The sequence below is a fragment of the Chaetura pelagica genome, unplaced genomic scaffold, assembly GCF_000747805.2.
Source record: "Chaetura pelagica isolate M959 unplaced genomic scaffold, ChaPel_1.0 scaffold420, whole genome shotgun sequence".
NCBI lineage: Eukaryota > Metazoa > Chordata > Aves > Apodiformes > Apodidae > Chaetura > Chaetura pelagica.
In genome coordinates, this window is record NW_009951919.1 from 411,542 (window position 1) to 433,630 (window position 22,089).

Here is a 22,089-nt window from a genome sequence, read left to right on the forward strand (position 1 = left end):
AGGGCTCGGTGCCTGGAGTTGCCCGTGCGGGATGAAGCACATGGCAGCTCGTTTGCCTCCTCCTGCCCCGGCCATCGCTGCCATCCACAACTCCCGGGGATCCCGCTCACACCGCTGCCAATCGCTGCCCGTGGCGTCCCCATCACCACTTGACTCATCCCGGGGGCAGTCTGAGGGACGTGCCTTTCCCTTGCAGGCTTGCCACCTGCTCACCGAGCCCCTACCCCCGTCCCTCCGAGGGATACCGAAGTGGATCTCCGCCCTCTCATCATCGCTGGCCACCCGGGTAGCCCCAAAGCCCCTGAGGCGAACCGGACACTGGCCGGGTGGGCAGGAGTGCAGGGTCTTTGCTGGGTGGGGGGGCTCAGGCTGCCGTCTGGTGTTTTGGGGAGCAAAAGCCAAGTTTGAATGGACTGTGCACACTTCATGCCTGTGAATCAAGTGGCTGTACAGACTGCAGTGTCCAGCTGCCTTATATAAGTGTCTGCTGTGCTAATGAATAATGGAATAAAAGTCCTGTGGCATCAGGAAATGTTTAGTCCTAGTATCTGTCTCCTCTCTTGCTTTCTCCCTGTAAAGATCCAATTCTGAGGAATTTAGAGGAGTACAGCCTTGTCATCCCCACCAGCACCGATGCAGCGGGCAGGTTCCTATCCCACTTGGTGTCTGGACCGCCAAAAGGACGCTTCAGGAGAGCTGCGGAGGACTTGCAACATGAAGCAGCAAATGAGCAAATATTTTACAATGTTACTGTTTTTGGAAGAGAGTTTCACTTCAGGTTGCGGCCAAACTCCAGGCTCGTGGCCCCTGGAGCAACAGTTGAATGGCAAGAGGACTTTGAGGAGGCTCGTATTGAACCTCTGTATGGGAATTGCCTCTATGTTGGGGATATCACTGATTTGCCAAATGCCTCAGTTGCTATCAGCAATTGCGATGGGCTGGTAAGTTACTTTTGTGATTATATCAAAGATAATTACATTATTTTCCTACAGTCTTTAGATCTAAAATGTGTGGACTGTCAGAAACTCACACCTTATATGGTAACTGTGAATGCAAATTAACTAATGTTCCCTTGTGTGGGAATAGCTGCGCTGCACCAGGCGCTCCTCTACAGACAGTGGCACTAGAAGTTTGAGCACATGCTCTGCAGTAGCTACTCTGGAGCAGAGCAGCTGAAGCCAGGGTTTCTGTTGATTTGTGGTAAAGTTGCTTGGGCTGCCTGACACGTTGGAACAGAGGATGAAATGGCATATTCTCAGCATCCTCTTCCACTTTTCACTACCGGTCTGCAAAGGGAAATTTAGGAGAGTTAATCCCAAATAATGGGCAGAGCTGCCCTGGGAACAAATATGATAGGTAAGATATGGTTTTGTGCTGGAAAATTTTAATTTATTCAGAGCCTGTTTTCATGGATCTTTCACTTGGTGAGTTTCATTGTCTAATCAAGTGATTGATGGAAAGTCACAAAAGAGTTTGGATTTTACAAGCAAAAGAGCTCTCTGTGATCCATCTTGCAAGGCTGTGTGTTTTAAAACTTGCTGCAGCTTTCTGTCCTGGAGGGCATGTTCAGCAGCCAAATTATGAATGTTTGTCCCCAGCATCCTAAACCGTCATACTACAATGTGAACAGTAATTACTGCACAGCAATTTGTGTAGTGAGAAAAGGGCTATATTTTTTATAATGAACAGTTTATCCAGCTAATATTTTCTTGCTATACCCTTCAGAATTCTCAATTTTGACATGACTTAATTTTAATGCATTCTGTTGTCCGCATAAAAAGCCAGTATGAGTCAGTTGTATTTCTGTTTACTTAATCATAGAAAGTTGTTCATTTGCTGTGCCAAGAAGATAAGATGTATGGAGATAGTATGTTGACTACCTGAAAATGAGAGGGAGTCAAATGCTTTTCTCCTTACTCTTTCCTTTCCTGTGGTTTCTCTGAGCCATGTGCATTCCTGTTATGAGAAACAGGTTTGAATGTTGCAATTGTTTGATGTGGGCAGCTCTCTGAAGGCAAGAGGAACACCAGGACTAAGCAAGAAAAGCAATTTAGAAAGCTGAGTACTATCCTGCAGGCCTGCCTCTGGTGGGGAAGCAGAATTTCTTTACTCTCCTCATACTTAGCACAGATAATTTTGTGTAAGGCAAATTTACTTGCTCTGGGCATAGCAAAACTGGGGTGGAGCCAAAGCTCTTGTTCCTTGCTCAGCCGTGCTGAGAGGTGGAAGAAGATTCTGTTGGCGGCTGGTGTTTGCCTCCTGCTGGCTCCTCTCATCAGCGCAGGTGTTGACTGAAATGCAGTGGGGGAGCTTGTTCCTGCCTCCTCCTCCTGCTAGCCAGAGTTCGGACTCCTTATGTTTGGAGCAGCAAGTTATGATAAAATATAACAGGAGCTAAAGCCCAACTACGGATAGGACTCCAAAGGTCCAAGGTCTCATGCATAGATTTTGAAGTGCTTATAGAATACTGGTCTTTTTGCATTTGAAAGTAACTTCTCAAATGCAAAGGAATTAAGTCAGACCTCAATACAATAGCTAAAAACCAGAAAACTATATATATATATAAATAGTTTTCAACCTGTGAGCCTGCCCCTTTTCAGCATTCTTGTTTTCATTAGAAGAAGCAGGAGGGTTGGTCTAGCATGGTAGTTGCTGCATTCTAATCTGGATACCGTGCTGGTGTTCACATGACACTGCAACTGCTACATTTGGAAATTACTTACTGCTTCCTTTAGTGTGTATCTACATTGTAAATGTTTCAGGGTAGAGACTGTGTTTGTTTTTGCCCAGGCTGCTGAAGCCTTCCCGCAGGAAGTATTACCTCAATACCTTTAAGCCTCTGGCCGTAATGGTTTCCTTGAGATTGTGCAGTAAATCTGTTGTGGAACAACAGATTGAACTCCGATCCCTTGGGTACTATGTTCCATCTCTATCCATGCCTTCCATCTCAGTTTCTTTCTTTCTTGTGGGGTTTTAAACAGATATCAATAGAATTACACAAACTCCAAGAAATTATATTGGTGGTTCCCCAAAAGCCACAGGTCCACGGACAGCAATAATGAGCAAATAACCCACTGAACTTAATACTACACTTGATTGTCTCTCTTTTTGCCTTTGGATTTCTTGTGTTTGGAAGTACTGAAGAGTCTCTGGAGCAGCATATTGCTAGCAATGCATTTTTAGAAACCACTGGGCTGTATGTTACTCAAAGTTTTATTGGTATTTCAAATGTGAATGAAGACATGGACAAGGCTATTCTCAACTGGTTTTCTATGTCCATTTTTTTCTTCATACCTGGTTTACTTCAGAGGAGACATTCCATGGTATCTTGGATTTTCTTTCAGTTGCCTAATGGTAAACCTGCCATGACCAATGCTCCCAACATACCCCAAGTATTTTCACCTCCTTTTCTACATTACTCTGGAGATAGGGATGGTGGAGCTCTCTTGACAACTGAGTTGTCAACTGTCAAATGTTGGAGTTGTTTGTTATAAACTTACTTCATTGAATTCCTAGGATTTTCTTGAACTGCTTGCTTTTGAAGGTGGTTTGACATCTGTTTATGCTTCTGGTGAGCTTCCAGCTTTTGCATCCAGACATTGGGACTGAAATAATACTTGAATTGAAGTTTCATAGTTTGATCTTTACATTGCAAACTTTTGTTCATTGAATCTGGTTCAAGTCAGTGAATATATCTGCCACCTTGCCAACTTCTGATGTTATTTCCTCTGAACATACCCTTTGGTTTGCACTTTGCTGCCAACTGTGTCTTATTTTCCAGTTATTGTCTGCGAAGAGTCTGTCTGGTGGTGTAGGTATTGCCAAAATGAGAAGTTGTTGGAAGGGGTTTACACAAAAATAATAGATCTGTGAACAGATTTTTGAACTGTACTATAAATTATGAGGGTTTTTAATCTGTGGTAATTCTAGAAAATTCTAGAAAATGAAAAGGTACAGTGAATGCATATACAGAGTTATGACTGAGTTTGGGTCCTCCTAGTTCTCTGCAACAGAAGTCAATGGCAAAGTTACTTTTATTGACCTAAAAATCAAATCAGGGACAGATGAAAAGAACTTCTGAAGTATCGAACTTAGGTGTGCTGTCAGAGCTGAAACGGGTCTTTATAAATAATTGGAAAGTTGAAGCTACTCAATAGTTTTTAAAACAGCTTTCTGAATTATGAATATGATTTTTACCATATAAAAAGTTTTACGAAAGCTTTCCTGCTTAAGATAAAACCACTCAGAATAAGTTGGTATAATATTGGTTGGCATGATAGCATTCAAAATAATTTTTCACTGGGTGGGCAGAACCAACATGGTCAGCTGTCCGTGGTCTGCAGAATGCTGTGGAGGACATTGCACTTTGAGTATGTTCTTGGTCCTTGGCCAGATCCTTACTTGTGGATGCAGCTGGAGGATGAGGGAGCTGGCTGTCCTCTCCAAGGGCTAACTGTGAAGGAGAAGTGCTTGGAGGTTTTAAAAATGACATAAAACAATAAAGAGTTAGAATTATGTCAGCCCTATATTACTGTATTAACTGGGAACTCCCTTTCTTCACCCCAGCAGATGAACCTGCCATTGTAGAAAATCTCTTTATGCATCTGGATTTCTTGTTTTGATAAATATTTTGACAACGCTTGAGGTGGATGTACAAAAAATGTATTCTTTAGATTGACAAGATGGCAGTGTTTGATCATGGAACCTTAGAGACAAGTTCTGTCCCAGTCTCCTCATAACATTCGTAGTCTGTGGGCTAGAATATGTACTTAAACACAAGCACATACAGGAGAAGCACAAACGAACACCACATCTGGTGTAGATTATGAGTACATTATTAAATTAGGCTGCAGTGCAGAGTAGATTTACTGACAGGATCCTAAAAAGCTGAGATCAGAGCTTCAGGTTGTGTAATCAGTATGATCTAGCACCCACCCAAGCAAACAGAGGAACATTAGTTTCAATAACACAACATGGTGTCTTAGCTCTGCTTCATTAGTATAATCCTCTTCCTTTTTTAGAAGTTAAAATATGAGCTGTCCAACAATGTCACTATATTGCCATTATAATGGGAAGTTACTAAAAGTGGCCATAAGGTATAAATGTCCATACAGGACATTTATGGTTGATGTTTTCTTATGGACCCATAAACTTTAGATGTCTTGGGATACAAAGATCTCATCACCTTACTGGTATAATTAACATAAGTGTTTCCTATGTGGTGAAACAGGCAAGGTTTGCTCTACAACATTTCAGTCTTCGCTATGTGCTGAAATAAGCCTCACAAACTGTCTGAGAGAAGCCTTTTGGCTGGCTGCTTGCCCAGATGCTATTTCTTCTAGAAATGCATGGGAAGCCAGCACTGCTTTTTAGACCCATGCCCAATACTAACAGTAACTGTACTGCTGGGCTGACCTGGGTGGGTTTGGGGTGATCCATTTGTTTTCTAGCCAGCTGTGAAGCTTCAAGGATTGACAGGTGTTTTTGACTACTGTTAATGCAAGTGGATGTCTGTCAGTTGTCCCATGAGTTAGTTATGTATTATTGGTATTATTAATATCTTCTTCACTGTTTTAAAACCAGATATGGAATATTTTCCTTTCCTGCAGTCTTTATTTTACAGGGAAGTATCCATATATTCAGTTTAGGCACATCATGTACATTGGAAATGTAGGAACCCAGGTTCCAGGTTCAGTCAATGGTGTTTCCTGAGAGCAATTCCAGCTACCATGGGAAATGCCCCCTTTCTGCTTCCTGGAGGAATATTCCCTCCTCTTCCTCCTACCATATTCCCTACATTCCTGAAGACATTTAAATCTATCCTTGTTTAGGATAATCCTGCTTCACTTTGAGCATGAGTTTGAACTCTTTGAAGTCAGTGAGTTTTCAGGTCACATTCTTAAATACCTTCCTGACAGAGGTGCTTTCTTGGAACTGGCCACAGTTGAATCTAACTCACCTTAGGTGGATCATATTATTTACCTGGGTAAGAGGGTGAAGGATCTGCTCACAGTGAATTCACTGTGGAGAAGACAAACATGCTTATGTAACTTATTTTTTCCTCTCAGACATCCATCTCCTGCTTTCATATGGATTTACAATTTAGTTTGGTTTCTGTTTTATCTAGTTTTTGGATTACAGTAGTTTGTGATGTAGCAAAAAAGCAGAATTCAAGGTAGCACAATATTGTCTTCAAAGTCTGGTCAGGTCGAGTGCCTGACAGTTAAAACAGATGCCTGCTACAAAGAATTCCAGTAATTATTTTTTTGTCTTCTAACTTTTTAGCATTTACATTATGAACGAGTTGCATACATTTTTAGTGGATTAAAAATTGACATATATAATTTCTTCATTTTAGAGCATTTTCTACTTAAATTAAAACAAAATCTAACCATCTGTTTTTTGTGTAATGGCAAAACCCACAGTGGACTTCTTCTTTTTGGACAAGTAGGACTATAATACAGTGGCAGGAGAAATGTAAATAATTCCTGTTACAGTATAGAGCAAAATTTAAAAACCATTTTCTGTAAGTAAATAGCAGCTCTTCCTCTGCAGGTGATTAGAGGGGAACTCCATTAACTCACATGCTTTTCTGAATTCTGCTGGGGTCTCTACATGTTTAAGCCAAGCATGTATGTAAATTTTAGCACAATCAGAGCCTGGCTGCACATCGACATCCACACACATGGTATAAAGACCTTTATTGCCTGACAGAAGGCATACCCACATATTTTCATATGACAGAGGCTTTGCTTCATAACTCATTGTCTGGGTTTGTGCTGTTCACGTCCCTGGCCAGCACTAGTTGGACAGCCCCTTCTGCTGTGTAGATTGTGGAGATTTTCGCTTTTAAATGTTGTAGTCTGAAACAGAGAGTGTAAACACTGTGATTCAGCCTCTAACTGGAGTAAATTTTGCTGTCCTTAAAAAAGACTGTGTCATCAGTAAGTATTTTATTATTTATTTCCTTTCCATCTTCTTTGCATAGATCATCTCACCTACATTTTATCTGAGAGCAGAGTAAGTAATTTCCTACAACATACAGGTGGACACCATCTGGACAGACCATCCTCAGGCAATCAAAACCAGTATCTCTGTGGTATGCTGTAGGCCTTTGGATGAAAGATAGGCATTTCATTATATTCTTTTTGACCTTGTTGGTGCATCATCCTCTTTGTGGTAGTTTCTCAGCTGTACCACTTCTCTTCAACCACACAAAAATGAATTTCCCAACCAGAGTATTAAACCATGTACCTCCAAGAAAATATGCCTAATGGCTCCTCCCACTTTACATCTTGAAAGATCCAAAAATAGTAACTAATTTTGATAAGGTCATAATAACTTTCCAGGGTAAGCAGGATATCTATTTCAAGAACTGTGTCCCTCTTCAGCTTCCAAAGGTGTGTCCGTCAAAACATGCTATCAGGTTACTTATCTGCCAGCTCTGTGCTTCCTCATGAGGTGGCAAGGTGTTCCTGAATTCTCTCAGAATTTAATATTACAGCCTCCTGCAAATGGCAAGGTAGTGCCACATTTTGAGTTAATTACATGTTTATCTTTTGCTACAGAAGGTTGAACAACATTTTTTTTGATCAACCAGAATTCCAGCTGTTGCACAGAGCAAGACCTTTTCTCCACAAATTACACTAGTATTTTATTCGACCTACTTCTCAGCACTTTTTATTGATGGTGACTGTTGCTTTGTAAACAGGTCATGCCATTACTTAATTGCACACTAGGATGTTTATTGTACTGGGTCTGATTAAAACAGAGGCTCAGGGAGCAGGTCTTCAGTAGGGGGCTGCAAAGCCTTGCATTCCCTTCCTGTGAATAGCTCTGTTGTGCCCACCATCTTTTTCAGATCACCTCCTTCCTTTATTGCTTCCCTTCTTCCAAAGTTTCAGTAAGTTCTTTAACACATCACATCTGGTTTCTTTAGCCTCTTTATCTGTGTGTGTTTTAAATTCGTCTTTGTTTGCAGAGTCTTGACACAGCGGGTTCCCAGTTTTAATAGTCTGTGAAATGAAAGCCCCACATTTCACATGCTATTTTCAGCACCATTCTATTAAACTGTAACATTGAAAAGAAGAGTGTCCTCTTCAAATGCTGAAGAGCATGCTGCCTCCTCATCTCTAAATCAGAGTCTCTGCTATAGATCTGAGTTATTCCTAGGTGTCAAAATGTCTGGTACTTTCCTCAAATCTGGAGTTCCTAGAGTCGTAAATGTGAATCTCAGCACTAACTTTTAAATTTTTCTTCTAAGTAACTATTTTCTGTTTACAGTAAGTGTTTTTAAAAAAGTGTTTGTCTCAAGACAAAGACAGACAGACACAAGTTGTATTTCTTGAAGTGTCAGAAATCAGCAGGTCAATGAAAATCATTCCAAGTACGTTGTTTTAAAGGTGTCATTTTACAGTACAGATGAGACTCTTAACACTCCATTGTTACTGAGAGAAGCAGTCCTGTTCCCCTGGCTTCTCCCTGTGCTGTGCCCCCTGCTCCAGCACCCTGCTTGTTTTACTCCACCACACAATAACCCGGGGGGTGAGTGGCCAAACCAGTGAATTGCTGCCTGCCAGTTTAGCTACTTGAACTGGTTCTCTGTGGGGTGAGATGGGAATTTGTATTGGCAAAGGGATGAATGTGGAAATGCCCTCAGCTGGGAGCAAGGGGAAAAGTGAGATTGCTCCTTCAGTAAATGATATGCTCAGGTTGTCTTGTAAAACCACGTCCTTGTTCTCATGATTTTGAAATGGTTCTATTTAAGGGAGCCTGACTTGGGCCTTCAAGCACCAAAGGTTGGAACTGCAACTTTGGACAAACAAATGATTCTGCTCTATGGATCATGGCTTTCCACTTTGTAGCTCTGCTTGATTTTTTTTGGCTTTGCAGTAAAATTCCACCCTTGTTGGAGGGGAGTGGCACAAGCCCAGGGAAAGGTGTGGAGTTTGCTGGTGTGGGGAGGAGTTATTCTGATGGCAGGAGAGTGGGAGAAGCAGTCAGAAGGAAAGGCAAGTTGCTGAATGGTAAAAACAAAGTGAGAGATGGGATCTGTCCTGTCTTATATGTGCTTCCGAGAGAGTTTATCCACTGGCATGTATTACATGGGCTGGCTGCCCCTCAAGTGAGGAAGATTCAGTTGCTGAATGTGGTAACTTTGGTATCATTTTAGCCTCTCTGGTGCCATTCATTTATATACTTACCTTTCAGTTTTTTTCCTTCATGCCCCTTGTAGCACAGTATCTAATAATGTGTTTGTTTTCTGAAACTTTGCCTTGCTAAAATTGAAGTCACATTTGTACAACTTGTTGGGTTCTCTTTGGATGTGATAACCTAAGAGGGTTACACTTTATCAGCATTCCCTCCAGGTTTATGTTATTTCTTATTCCCTTTATTTTCCTTTTATGTCAAATTTAACATTTTGCCTCTTTATTGTTGCACTCATGACCCTTATCTTCAAAATAACTAAATAGACTTAATTCTTCACTTGTGTATCTCTTCAAGGAGAATGCAGAGGTTGAAACTGCCCAGGGTTCATAGCAGTTTCTTACTTTTACTCCTGCTAAGTACAGTATTTTCATTTTTCTTTTGATATGCATTTTAATATGCATTTTCTTTTTGATAAAGCCACTTTAACTTCCTTCCAACTGTCATTCCCTTTAACTTTTAATGTAGTTGCCACCTCTGTGTTTGAATTTCATTACATGGTCAGACCACTTTTTTCAGCATTTAACATCTAGCCCAGTGGGCCTTGGGGGACAGTTTACAATCCATTTTCTACTGAAATTAAGCATGAAAACTACTAATCCTGTAATAAGAAAGAGTCAGTGAATATCACTGGTGTCTTTGTGTGTCTCCTTCCACCTGTAACTAGATAAAACTAATTTGATGCATTTAAGTTATTTCTCTTCAATAGGTATATTGACTATAGGTATCTGCTGTTATTACCCTTTAATGATGGTGAACTATTTATACAAGATTTCTGAAGCAAGAAAACTAGGAGGAAATGCCTGGCATATGGTCAACATTTAAACTCATCTTTAAAAGACATAAAAGCAAAATATCTTTCTGAGGTTTTAGGATGGCACAGTGCCACATCTTGATGTAGGCCCTGAGTCTTTAAGTCTTTATTAATGTGTTTTACTACCACTGCAAGAATAATGAAGTTGATGTGCGGAGGACAACCTGCATGGCTAACAAGCAGGCTGGCCAGCAGCTCTTTCTGACCTCTTTTCTTTTCTCCCATCACTTGCAGTACTTAAAGGAAGCAGTCCATGGAATGGTGGGAGGGACTGAATTGTATATCCAATACAGCATGTTTCTACAGGAGTCCAGAGAGTAGATCTCAGCTGCTGCTGTTCTGCTTCCCACTGTTGCTGGGCAGTCCTTCTTTTGTGCCTGCCTCCTCCCTCTGTGTCCTGTGGACTGCTGGGCTCCAGCAGCAGCTTCCAGCATGTCCTGAGGGCATGTATTAGTCACCTGAGGCAAACCCATCCCAGGATACCTTCACACTAGAGTCCCAGGACAGGGCTTGCAGATTGAGAGCAACTCTTGTACAATTTGACCTGTAGGAGGAGTTTCTCTTTCAAGCTGTGCTTCTGAACACGTGCTTTTTGGTGTGATATAATGAATATTGTACTCAGTATGGGATAGAGAAAGCCAAAATAATACAGCAAGTCCTACAGGAAAGAAAAGACTTAATTTCTTGGAAGTAAAAATATTTCAAGAACTTAACATAATAATAAGCCATTTAAAATTCAATATAAGTACAGTAAAATTATAGAATTTTGAAGGGAAGAGGAGAAAGCACAATTTTTACTCCAAGGACTTGCTAATTTTGCTGATACTTCCCCCACATGCAAAAGACAGAACTACCGTTACCTGCTCTAAGCAGATGCATCTTGCACGTTCTTCCTTGGTCAAGTGTGTGGTTCCCAAGGCTGATCCAAGGGCCAGTGTCCATGGCCATTACATCAGTTGAGGGGCAGATCTGTTTGCAGGACAGAGCCCATAGATTGATTGGAAGTGGAAAACGAGCCTGCAGAAAATGCAGAGATTAACTAAGGGTAGGTGGCAGCACAGGCTCTGGTTATTCTTTTAATACTGGTTTTATTTGTTTAAATCATGGGGTTTGGGTAAATTATGTTCATTTGACTCGTGCAGAAGAGCATACTTCTTGATTCTTTAGAATGTTAAAATTGCTAGGCTTATTTCTTTCCCCAGGCAGAGGAGCTGTGGAAGGAATGTGAGAGATGTTGTCTGGAAAGCATTCTGCAAACCAGAATGTATTTAAAAAACAGTCCTTGAGAAATAAATCACTACCTGGTGATGATGACAGCTGAGCTGGGCCAAGAGTCTTTCACGTGCCAACACTCTCTCATGTGACAGGAGTTATATTGGAAGCTGGCAGGCTTTGAAGCTTGCAAGGCTAAAAATGTCTAAAATTTTTCATATACTTAAACAAAGCAAGTAATAGCTAGATAAAAATATGGCTTTGAAACTTTTCAGAACACTTCTCTGTAGAACAGTGTCAACCTACCCGAAGTCACAATCTTTTACCTATTGGGAAACAAAACAACCCCAAAACCCCGAAGAACAAATTTTACCCCACCTCAGTTCAATACCAGTAACAAGCTTTGGGATACAGAGGTTTGAGGGAAGAATTTGAATTGATTTCAGATTTACAACATGCTTGAAATCACCGTTTCCTAATAGCTTTAGGTTTCATTGTGAAAATGGCAGATCCCCCCTTCATCAGTAAACCAAAATATTTAATGCCCAAATAAATGCTAGAGGTGTCTGTCAATATTACATTTGTTTGCAAAGTTCCAGCACATTAAGGCTGACATAAGCAGTAAATGTAAAAATGGGATCAATCTAAGGATGATTTACCACTCTGAAAGAGGAATATGAAGCTCAGTCTGGATAAGTAATAGGCAGGGCAAGAAAGACAAGACAATTTACAAGATGGTTTGAATTAATTCAAACTCCTCAGTAGGAAAGGGTGATGAATTTACTATGAAAATAAAGTTGTTTGTTCACTGCAGTCAAATTAAGACTAACAATAATCACACTCATAAAAGAGAATAAAAATGCTGAACCTGTGAACATATAATCTTGCACTTATCTAAACAGAGAATGACACAGAAAAAATATCTCTTATGTAAATTGTTATGTCACGGTCCACACCATTTTTCAAAAAGTCCAGGGAAGTCCCATGGCAAGTAGCTGATTATTGGGTTTGTTCCAAAGCTACTGAAGTGGGTGTGTTTAGTGTCACTGGCTTCATTTGGGTTTGTATGGGCAGGCTGGTTAGCGAAGAACTTGGGACAAAAAGCAGGCCATGGAGTATTCCACATTATAACCTTGTCTTTCACCTTGTTCTCTGTTCCCTAGTGTGGTGGTGGTGGTGAGGGAGGTGAGCACAAGAGGCTCAAGTGCAGCTTTTCCCATTGCTGTTTATATCCCATATGCTGGGTGGAACAGGACAGAACTGCATGCTTCTGAAACTGAAATAGCTCTGCTAAACCTTCTTCCCCTTCTGCCTCACACCACATCCCCACCACAGAAGAGGTGATGCATTAAGCAAGGGGGAGGGATCAGGAAAAACCCTCCTCTTGTCCATTCCAGGAGGATGAGGCAATTCCAGCTGCCTTGAATTTACAGGCTCATTCTGAGAGCCCTTCTGTCTCACTCCTCCTATGAAGATGGGGCCAGAAAGGAGAAAGATTTTCATGCTTACTGAGACTGCCCCTCTTTGCTTCTGCACTGCTAGGGGTGTGATGGTAGGAAGAGCTTTCTCTGCCTATCTGAGATTATTAGCTCTGACCCCAGTAAAACCAGTGTCACTTACAAAAAAACCTCAAAAAATGCCAAATCAACCCCCCTCCCTAACAAAAAAAGAACCAACCAACTCCAAATCATGAGAGAGCAACATGAGAAAAACTCTAATTGCACATCTGCTCAACAGACGTTTGTGATAACTCAGCAACAGCTAATTGAAACTCCTGGACTGTAAATATGCTTCTAGCCAAACTGGAGTTTACTTTCTCTGATGCAATCTCCTTTCAACTCCCCATTGCCCTCTGAGATTCTCGTGGTCAGGATTCCAACGATCTGTCAGTAGATGGGAAAATGAGATGTTGGGTCTATTCAATTATAATAAGCCAGACCTCTGCTATTATGCATCATCATGTCTCCATGGATTTCTGGGAGCTCTGTCACTTTGCATTAGCTGAGAACCCAGCCTTATGTAATGAGATGTTTTTACACTCTTCTGGTGACATGTCCTCCTCTGACAGTCTGGATTGCAGGCTGCCATGGTTTGCAAAGAGATGCACTTGCTCTTGGGAGGTAGCAGGACACACAAGGTCCGTGAAAGCCTGTGCATTATTAACATGAGATTTTGCCAAGTAACCTATTCAGGATTTGTTTACATATTTGGAAATTGGAAGAGGAGACCAGGGATCCTGGTGTCTTTGAAGGTTCTCAGAGTCCCTAGTCACAAATGGGCAGATGGGTTAAAAACACAGCTGTAAGGGCTGTTTTTTCTCACACAAAAGCATGGGCTCACTAAAGGCTTCCTGTGTCTGAATTACCATTCTGATGTAATTTTTTATGACATTTTCATGTTATTATGCAAGCCTGTAGAAATCATGACACTACTGGCGAAAGTATTGAATAAATATGGTGTTAGTGATGTGAAATTCATCCATGATTGATACACATAGGTCTTTGAAAGGCTCAGCTGCTTCTGGCAATTTTGTGGTCCTTCGGGGTGATAGAAAGGTATTTGCTTTGACTTGTGGATTTAAGAAATGGTTGTGCCTTGGTACATTTTTACAGTGCACATCCAGAATGATCTTTATGCAGTCGTTAATCCAAAGATACAATTTTGAAATATTGAGTCACTTCTTGCAAGTTCTACAGTATATTCGAACTATCCCACTGTGGGAAACTGTTGATTTTTTCTCTTTTCATTTTATATTTGTTTATATTAAGGCCACTTTTCACTGACATCAGAGGCCTATCAGGTGAAATTTAATCCTCTGTGTATATCTTCTGAGTTTATTGCTTTGACTTTATACAATGTCAACATTTGTGAGTCCGCCAAATCCTTAAGTTTAAATCTTATTTTGTTGTTAGAGCACCACATTCTTAACTAAAAAAAGCAGAATCACAGACAAAAACTCAGATACGGAGACTGCTTTGTGACCTATACGCTACTGGTGACAAATTGTTAGATGCTTTAAAGCATCCTTTGAAAGAACAATGAAGACAGACTGACCCTCGTCTCCTCTGGAGGAAGTTCTGTTCTTCATAGGCTGCTTTATGGAGGAGTTGGTAGCACTCAAAGAAGGCAATTAAACATGGATTAGAAAGTGCTAGAACATTTCACCACAGTGGAAACTCAGAGAAGTTTTGAAGTTGCATTTAGATGCTTCAGTGGAGTTGCACTTTCGACTACTTCTAATTAGTAGAAGTGACCTTAGAGCTTTGCTGTGATGCTGCAGTGTCATGAGGGAGCAGAACACAGTGACAGAGACACACACTGAGTACCTTGTCATAAAGCTGCCCATTTGGCTCTGTGCTACCCTGCCAGCCTTGTGTCCAGCCTTTTAAAAAGTACTGAACAAAGTTCTGTTAAACTTCCTCTTTTGATGAACCACCTAGTGAATATTGCAGGGGAACATTCTGTCATACTGACCAGAAGAACATCCATCACCACTAGCATTGGCCATAGGAGGACTGCAGGTTGACTGAAGTTTGATACAGAGAGTCCTGTTGCTATTTATTCAGTAGCTGGTTTCCATAAGCTGCTTTAGCACCCAGGCAGGTTGGCCCTGTCCATGTTTACCAGCCTTACAAAATGATGGCGGTGGAGGCAAAGCAGAGAGACAAAAGTTCAAAAGGCATCTGCCTTTGCTCCAAACCCTTGAGGTATTGATTGTACCTCAAATACCATTAAGAACCTGGCTTAGTCCCTAATAAAGTGATCTTTTTTTCTTCCTGGACTACTTTATCTGCTGCATTTTGGCTACTGCTTCAGAGGAAAGCTACAGAGAACAGTAAGACTGATAACAGACCTACTCTGTGAAGGTAATAAAAACATACTATCATAGGTAATCAACTATGCTATCTATAATTTTTTGTGCTTCTTGACACATGAAAGCACTAGGCAGCACGGTGCCCTGGCTAGATTGGCTGAAACACTTCTGTTTTCTAGTTTGTGTGGATGTAGCTGATGGTGTCCTCCCCAAAGCTGGTTCTAGGTGATGGCCAAGCCTGTATGTTCTCACTCCTCACCTTCACAGAGCCAAGGACCTTCCCAGCATTTCTCCTTTGCTGAGGAATGTGGAGCAAATGGCCATCTTCGAAATTGGTGCCAAAGGTGGTTAATGTGCTCCACCACAGTTAACAGGTTTGAATTCCAAAGCCACACAGATTGTTTCAAAGCCTACCTCCCCACAGGCTGCTGCTGGGCTGCTGGGCAGTGCTGCTTTCCTTTTCACAAGCTGGAAATGCTTCCTTCACTGCAGAAATATGCACTGTGGTTCCTGTGGATTAGCATAGCGCTCAGAGCAGGAAGATTACTCTCTCTGTGTGTGTTTTGGGGGAGAGGAAGGGATGGTCAGAAGAAAGGCCAAAGGAAAGAGTAGTTAGAGACATCTGATCAGTGGCAGCAGTGCAAGATGCTGAGCCCTGACACTGGAGAGCTGAGGTGATGAGAATAGCTTATGAGTAGCCCAGGAGCAGCAGGAAGGAACAGGAAACACTGTATTTCTTGGCTATTCAAAACCAAACCCTTGTTCTGTAAATATTCTTCTTTAACAAGTACCTCCAGAAGTGAGAAAAAAACAAGAGATGATGTCTCCATCTATCCTCAGTGCTAGTCTGCAGGTCAGAAATACAGACTCCATTTGAGAGCAACCTGCACTTCTTGCACTCACAAACCAGTACACGTGATGCTACGAGGTGAGTCAGGGTTGCCAGGAGGCAGTGGGCAGATAGGAGCAGAGCCACGTGTGCCCATCACCAACGTGTCCCATGCACTGCAGGACAGTCCCCTCCAGAGCTGCTGTGATTGATTCCACGGGAAGGGTTCACAGCTCTAGCCCAGGGGGAACTGAAATACCTCTCATCCTCACTCTGAATTTTCTTCCTTCTCTATTACCATTCTGCCAAAGCAGTTTTCCAGTCTGCTGTGCTGTCAGGTTGGCCTAGTGTGAAATAAAAAGCCCTGTCCAAACCAGCAGCACAGGTTTGATTCTTTCATTTGGGCTTTTGGGAATATAAGGAAGTATTCTGTGGCTCTGCCACAGAGTCAGTACTGCTGGGATTTTGGGATATGATTTCGGGATGTGATTTCCGTGGTCAAACTTTTCTCAATCTTCTGGTCAATTAAAGCATGCTGCTATGTAAGAAGTGATGCAGTGGCTTGGTGTGGCTTTGTTGGTATTGCCAAAATAGGTAAAAAATATCAGAAGAAGGGTTAATATCCCTTAGTATATTAGGAGACAAAACAGCCTCCTCTCCTCTCCTCTGTACAATAAAACTAGCTGTTGCTCTCTTCTGATAATTTGATTAAAATGGTTATGGAAATTCAGCTGTGTTACATGTCAGACTGACTGCTCCACTCAGCAGAGCCTTCCTCAGCTGGGCACTAACTGTATTAATGCCAGTTGGTCAGGTTTGGATGTTGTCCTGCCAAACAACCTTAAGGGGTTAACCCTATGGGTGAAGTTTTGCCCAGAGCAGCCCAGCAGAGAGCTGTGTTGGTACAACCGAGGTGGTGCCAGAGAAACCATAGGTGCCTGGGGCCAGGACCACTGAAATGCAGCTGTGTTGCCAAATGTATCTTCTCGAAGGTGAGCCCTCAGGTACTTGCACAATGTAGGAGCTCCAGGGGGATGTAACCTTTGGCTGTCCCAGTCATGGGAAGGTTGTTCACGGACAAGAGGTGCATACATTTAGTTTCCTTCCAACACTTTAATCAGACTGGCAAAAAAGGTTGTCCAGCTGTTCCTATGAGATGTTCAATAATATTTACTTTAAACCAAGTAAAAAACTTAGGAAAGTTTTAAGATTGTACTTTAAAGTATAAGCTTAGTGTATCTCTTCTTTTCCTAAGGGTGTTTTATTTGATTTTGGTATCAATTCAGGAGTTGGTCCAAAGCCCATTAACATAAATGAAAAGAGTTTTATTGACTTTGATGGGATTTCGATTGTGCTGCATTAATTAAATACTAAAGTATCCATTAGCAGTGAAGAAAACAGGAGAGCCAAATGCTGTTGTGATGAACCCTGTGAAGCTGAGTGAACTGAAGTCAGTCTTAGTACCTTTACAAATGAGCCTTTCCATATTTCTCTGCCTCAGTCCTTTTGAAAAAAAACCAACAACTGTGGATTTTAAAGATAACTCAGTTTATAAAGATTCTTGTTCCACCTATTTATAAGTTTCTGAAGACATGTTTATTCAATGAAGGTAATAATAAGAAAAAAATGAGAAGTGAGGTGTAAGAGAAGGAATAAACAGGCTTTAAGCAATATTAAAGTCAGGTCTTAATAATGTGCACTTCTCTTAAATATTCCTGTAAGATTTTTGAGGAACACAGAGTTTCTAAATTCCAAAGGAAAGAGAAACAGTTTTTCAGTGCTACTAATGCTGTAAGTAGAAGGTGAGGGGAAAAGTGAATGTACTATACATCTGGAAGGTCTACATAAACAGTGGATTATAACTAAAAAATAAAAATAATACTTTTGAAAAAAAGGCTGCTATGGAATTAGCCACAAAATCAGTCATGTACAAACAGATAAAAAATACAGTAATAAATGAATTTATTTGCACTGTTGAGTGGATGCAAAAATGACCTGGCATTTAAAGCTCAGAAGTGCTGTTTCTTGTTCCTTTTCCTGTGACCCATTTTGCCTTGGTGGCAGCAGTAGCCCTTGAATTCAGCAGCCTCCAGCATTGAGACACCAAGGTCAGCACTCAGAAAAAGCATGTACAGGAGTTTCCTTAAGGCAGCAGGATTTTTTGAAAAACCCTTGCATTTTAAATAAATGAGGTGTGTTGGAATGCAATTGTAACAGTGTAAGCTGAAGTTTTGAGGAGAGTAGGTGCCCATCTGTGTTTGGATGTCAGTTCTCTTCAGGTGTCTTTGAAAATACAAGCCTAAATGAGAAGTTTTTCTAAAAACATCTTTCTGGCATTGTTTTCCTGTTGATGCATTTATGATGAAGGGTAGTGCTCTCATGACAGTTCGCAAGATTATTTCTATTTCAGGTGTTTGTATTCAGGTTTGTATTCAGGCTGAACATCCTCTCTCTTAAAAGAGGTTTCCCCCACCTTTTCTGCTCAGGTATTTATGAAGAAATATGATCTTCAAATTATTTTATATTTTTATTAAAATTATCAAGAAAAAATGTTGATAATGACACCATGAGACTATGATGCCATCTCCTGTGTTTGCAAGCATATCTTGGCCTCATTTTTACAAAAATCATGAAGGTTGCATCAGCTGCAGATTGGAGATATTTACGTTGAATTGTAGATTTGTCACTTCTGTGATAGACAAAAGTCCAAAACAAACAAATCCCCTAGTAAAACAAGCATCCTATCTAGGCATCTAGTGCATCCTAGAGTGCTCAAAATAGGAAAGCATAAATGAATCAGTCTTAGGCTTAACAGCTCAAACTTTTTCATTGTTTTAAAAAATTAAGTGGGTGAAGTAGAACCTCACCTCTCCCTTTTAAAAAAACTTATGTTTCAAATCCAGTGGTTCTTTAATAGAAAGCTTCCAGAAAAAAAAAAAAAAAAAAGTCTTCAGACTATATGGGGTTTTTTTTGTGAGGAAGATTAATTGGAAATAATATTTTTTTCTTTTGGGGAAATGCGTGTGTGGGAATTGTGTTTTAAAATCCAGCTTTTGGTGGAGCTTGCAGCCTGAAACTGTAGTTTGGGGAATTTAAAATTGTTCTTATGCTTGTTGAGAGGGCAATGGATTGAAGCAAAAGAGATTGTCATTGAAGGATGGCACTGCACAGCAATACCCCAGGAGGGCAGATGTCACCTTGCAACAATGACAGGTTATAAAAGGGGGCTTATGAAGCAACTAAGAGTGACTTGACTGTTCAAAGATGCAGTTCTGTCTGTTTCTGACCAATTCTATCCCTACACTGTTTCTGTTCGTCAGTGTGGGTACACAGATAAGTAAGGTTACAGAAGAGTTACAAGATGAACAAGATCATGACCACCCAGTAAAATGTTTTCATTAATTATGAAAGAAAAGCTAGACTGAGAATTCTGGATATGGGAATATAGAGATGGATTTACTGTATATGGACTGCAAAAGAAAGTCTTCCCATATAGAAGTACTTTTTATTCTGAGATGAGGGAAACAATTAAAAATACAATGTACATGCTTTCAACACATTTAGTTTCGTTGTTTCTAAATTAAAATATTCTGTCTGAGAACAAATGACAAACTAATTTTTCCCCACCAACCTAACTTGTTGGTCCAAGTTGGATTTTTTTCCTTTTTTTTTTTTTTTTTTCTTTTTTTTTTTTTTAAATGTAAAATGTTGCCTTCTGTTCCAGGCAACACAGAGTATGTTTCCATGGCAACCTCTTCGCATGTCTTGAACTTGTCAGCATCAACATATGACATTTTAAACTATAAAGAGTTTACACATACTGCTGCCTCATTGGACCTGAGTGAGATTTACCAAAACTGAGTTCTGGCAGATAGCTGAAGTTAGGGAAAGGTGATGGAGTCAGGGGTGATGGAGTCAGATACCCCTCATACCTCCTGCTTCTTTACAAAGAGTATAAGAAGTCCTGTTCCACTGAACTCAAAATAACTCAAGCAGTGGGGCACAGATTCCTGCTCCCAGCTCAAAGGCTGGCTCACCCACCACCAAATTCAAAGCCTATTTTTTTTCCTGGGGATACTTGTGAGTTCCACGTTTGATTCTCTGCACTGTGTGTTTTTGGGCTGTCTCCCTGACTTTTCACACTGAGATCTGCTTCTCAAACTGGACCATGTTCAACAGAGTTCTTCTTGACCATGGACATGTTCAGGCTTTGGACAGCGATGCACAGCAGATCGCTCTCTGCTGCCATGTCAGTGAATGGTGAACCTTTTGCAGGTTAAGTGCATTCTGACCCAACTGACAATGTGTTTGCAACACTTTTGTGAAATAAAATTGAGGAAGTGGAACAGAAAACCTAACCTAGTTGGCTAGCAGGAACCTTCTTTCACCTTCCTTGGCATGCCTTGGCTTTCTTTGGCCTTCTTTGACCTTTCTTGGTCTTCTTTGACCTTCCTTAACCTTCCTAGTAACTGGAAGACTGGACATTAGGAGGAAATTCTTTAGCGTGAGGGTGGTGAGACACTGGCACACGTTGCCCAGGGAAGTTGTGGAAGCCCCATCCCTGGAAGTGTTCAAGGCCAGGTTGGATGGGGGTCTGAGCAACCTGGTCTATTGGGAGGTGTCTGTGCCAATGCAGGGGGGTTTGAACTAGATGATCTTTAAAGGTCCCTTCCAACCTGAACCATTCCTTGATTCCAAGGTATTCCAGTGAGCAGTAAAAAGGAATTATTTTCCTGGCCAGACACAATTTTAAAACCTTCTTTTGGAGGTAGGAGGAAACACCAATATAATTCTATGAGATGTGCTTTGATTGTCTTCCTTTTTCTGTATGTATCATGGTTTGGCTTCTGATTTGAACTTTTAAAACATATATTTGCAGATATGGGCATGCTGCCAAAAATATGACTAACGAAAAGTGCCTATTGATCTCTTTTTAAAGCTTATCTTAACATTGCTCTTTGGAAGACAGTAATCAGTTCTCACTTACTGTAATACTGATACAGACACCTTCCTGAAGGATAGCTCTGTTTCAACGGAGAGGCAAACTGCTCTCCTCTTCTGGCTGTCAGTCTGTATTTGGATTCATCTTTCATATGATTACATAGGAGAGAGCTGATTTGCCCAGAAGTACTTGTCATGGCCTAAAACCTTACTGCAGTGATATATCACCACATTAAAATAAAACAGGTTAATTGCTTGTTTTGTCTTGATTTGTGACTTTATGGCTTGGAGCAGGAGACTTGTTTCATGGATGGCCCTGTACATTCAGAAGTTGTGGGTGTGGATTATTCCCTCTGTATTTACTGAAAATAGATATCAGAGTGATGTTTAACTATTAGGAATGGTCCTTAAGCACCCACCCACGCACTGCTTCTTACAGGGTGTCCCTGTGCCATAAGCTGGCCCACACACAGCTCCTGTGTGAGCTGTAGCCCTCTAGTCCTCATCAGAGGTGAAGATACTTCCAGATAGGGAATGAACCTTTCCCTGTGAGACCCGGGAAAAGAAATGATGGTGTAATGAACTTTGCTGATTTGTCATTTAGGACTGGACATGGACTGTGCTCCCAAAGCAGAGCAGGAACTGTTTGTGCTGCAGGAGTAAGTGAACCAAAAAGCAGGTATAAAACTATCTGGACAAGTATTTGGCCATATATGAAACATCCACCCCTATGTTTGCATTCCAGGATTGATAACTTTATCAGAAGAGATAAAAAGTAGATGCTTGAATTTCTTCTGCACTTTCTCAACAGCTAAACTGGTACAGTATGTTCTTGGGCCAGTGCTTTGATCCAGCTGGGATGCAGCCAGGGGAAAAGTAATGTCATACTTTTAGTTTGCTAATCAGGAAATGAGATAATTAATACAAAAAGTATCTTTTTGGAAAAAAAGGAAAGCCTTCTGGTCACTTTGCAGACATGAATTTTCAGATAAAGAATTTCTATTTTGCTTCTGAACCAACCAAATACTTAATAAAAATAAAATAAAGCTTTGTGTTTGATGTGTTCCTTAAATCCAGTTTTAGACAAGAGAGTGGCCTTTCCTTCCTTTCAAAATACAGCTGGTTCTTCTGAAATTCTAGGTGTGTAAATACACATATTGCTTTCTTCTGTTAGTTTTCTGCATCTTCTGCCCATTGAAGTGTAATCCAATAAATACCACCTTCAAATCCTATTTGGAGAATTAGGAAAATTCTGTTCTGTTGTTGCTGGGG

At 40.9% G+C, this 22,089-nt stretch overlaps 1 protein-coding gene across 1 annotated transcript in view; it reads left to right on the top strand.

Moving 5' to 3' along the window:
* Window positions 1-31: 31 nt before the first annotated feature.
* ADAMTS2 (ADAM metallopeptidase with thrombospondin type 1 motif, 2) overlaps window positions 32-22,089 on the top strand; it is a 174,984-nt gene continuing 152,926 nt past the window's right edge. The window contains exons 1-2 of the mRNA XM_009995604.1: window positions 32-326; window positions 580-941. Of these exons, the coding sequence (XP_009993906.1) occupies window positions 32-326; window positions 580-941 (657 nt within the window). The remainder of the gene's footprint in view (window positions 327-579; window positions 942-22,089) is intronic.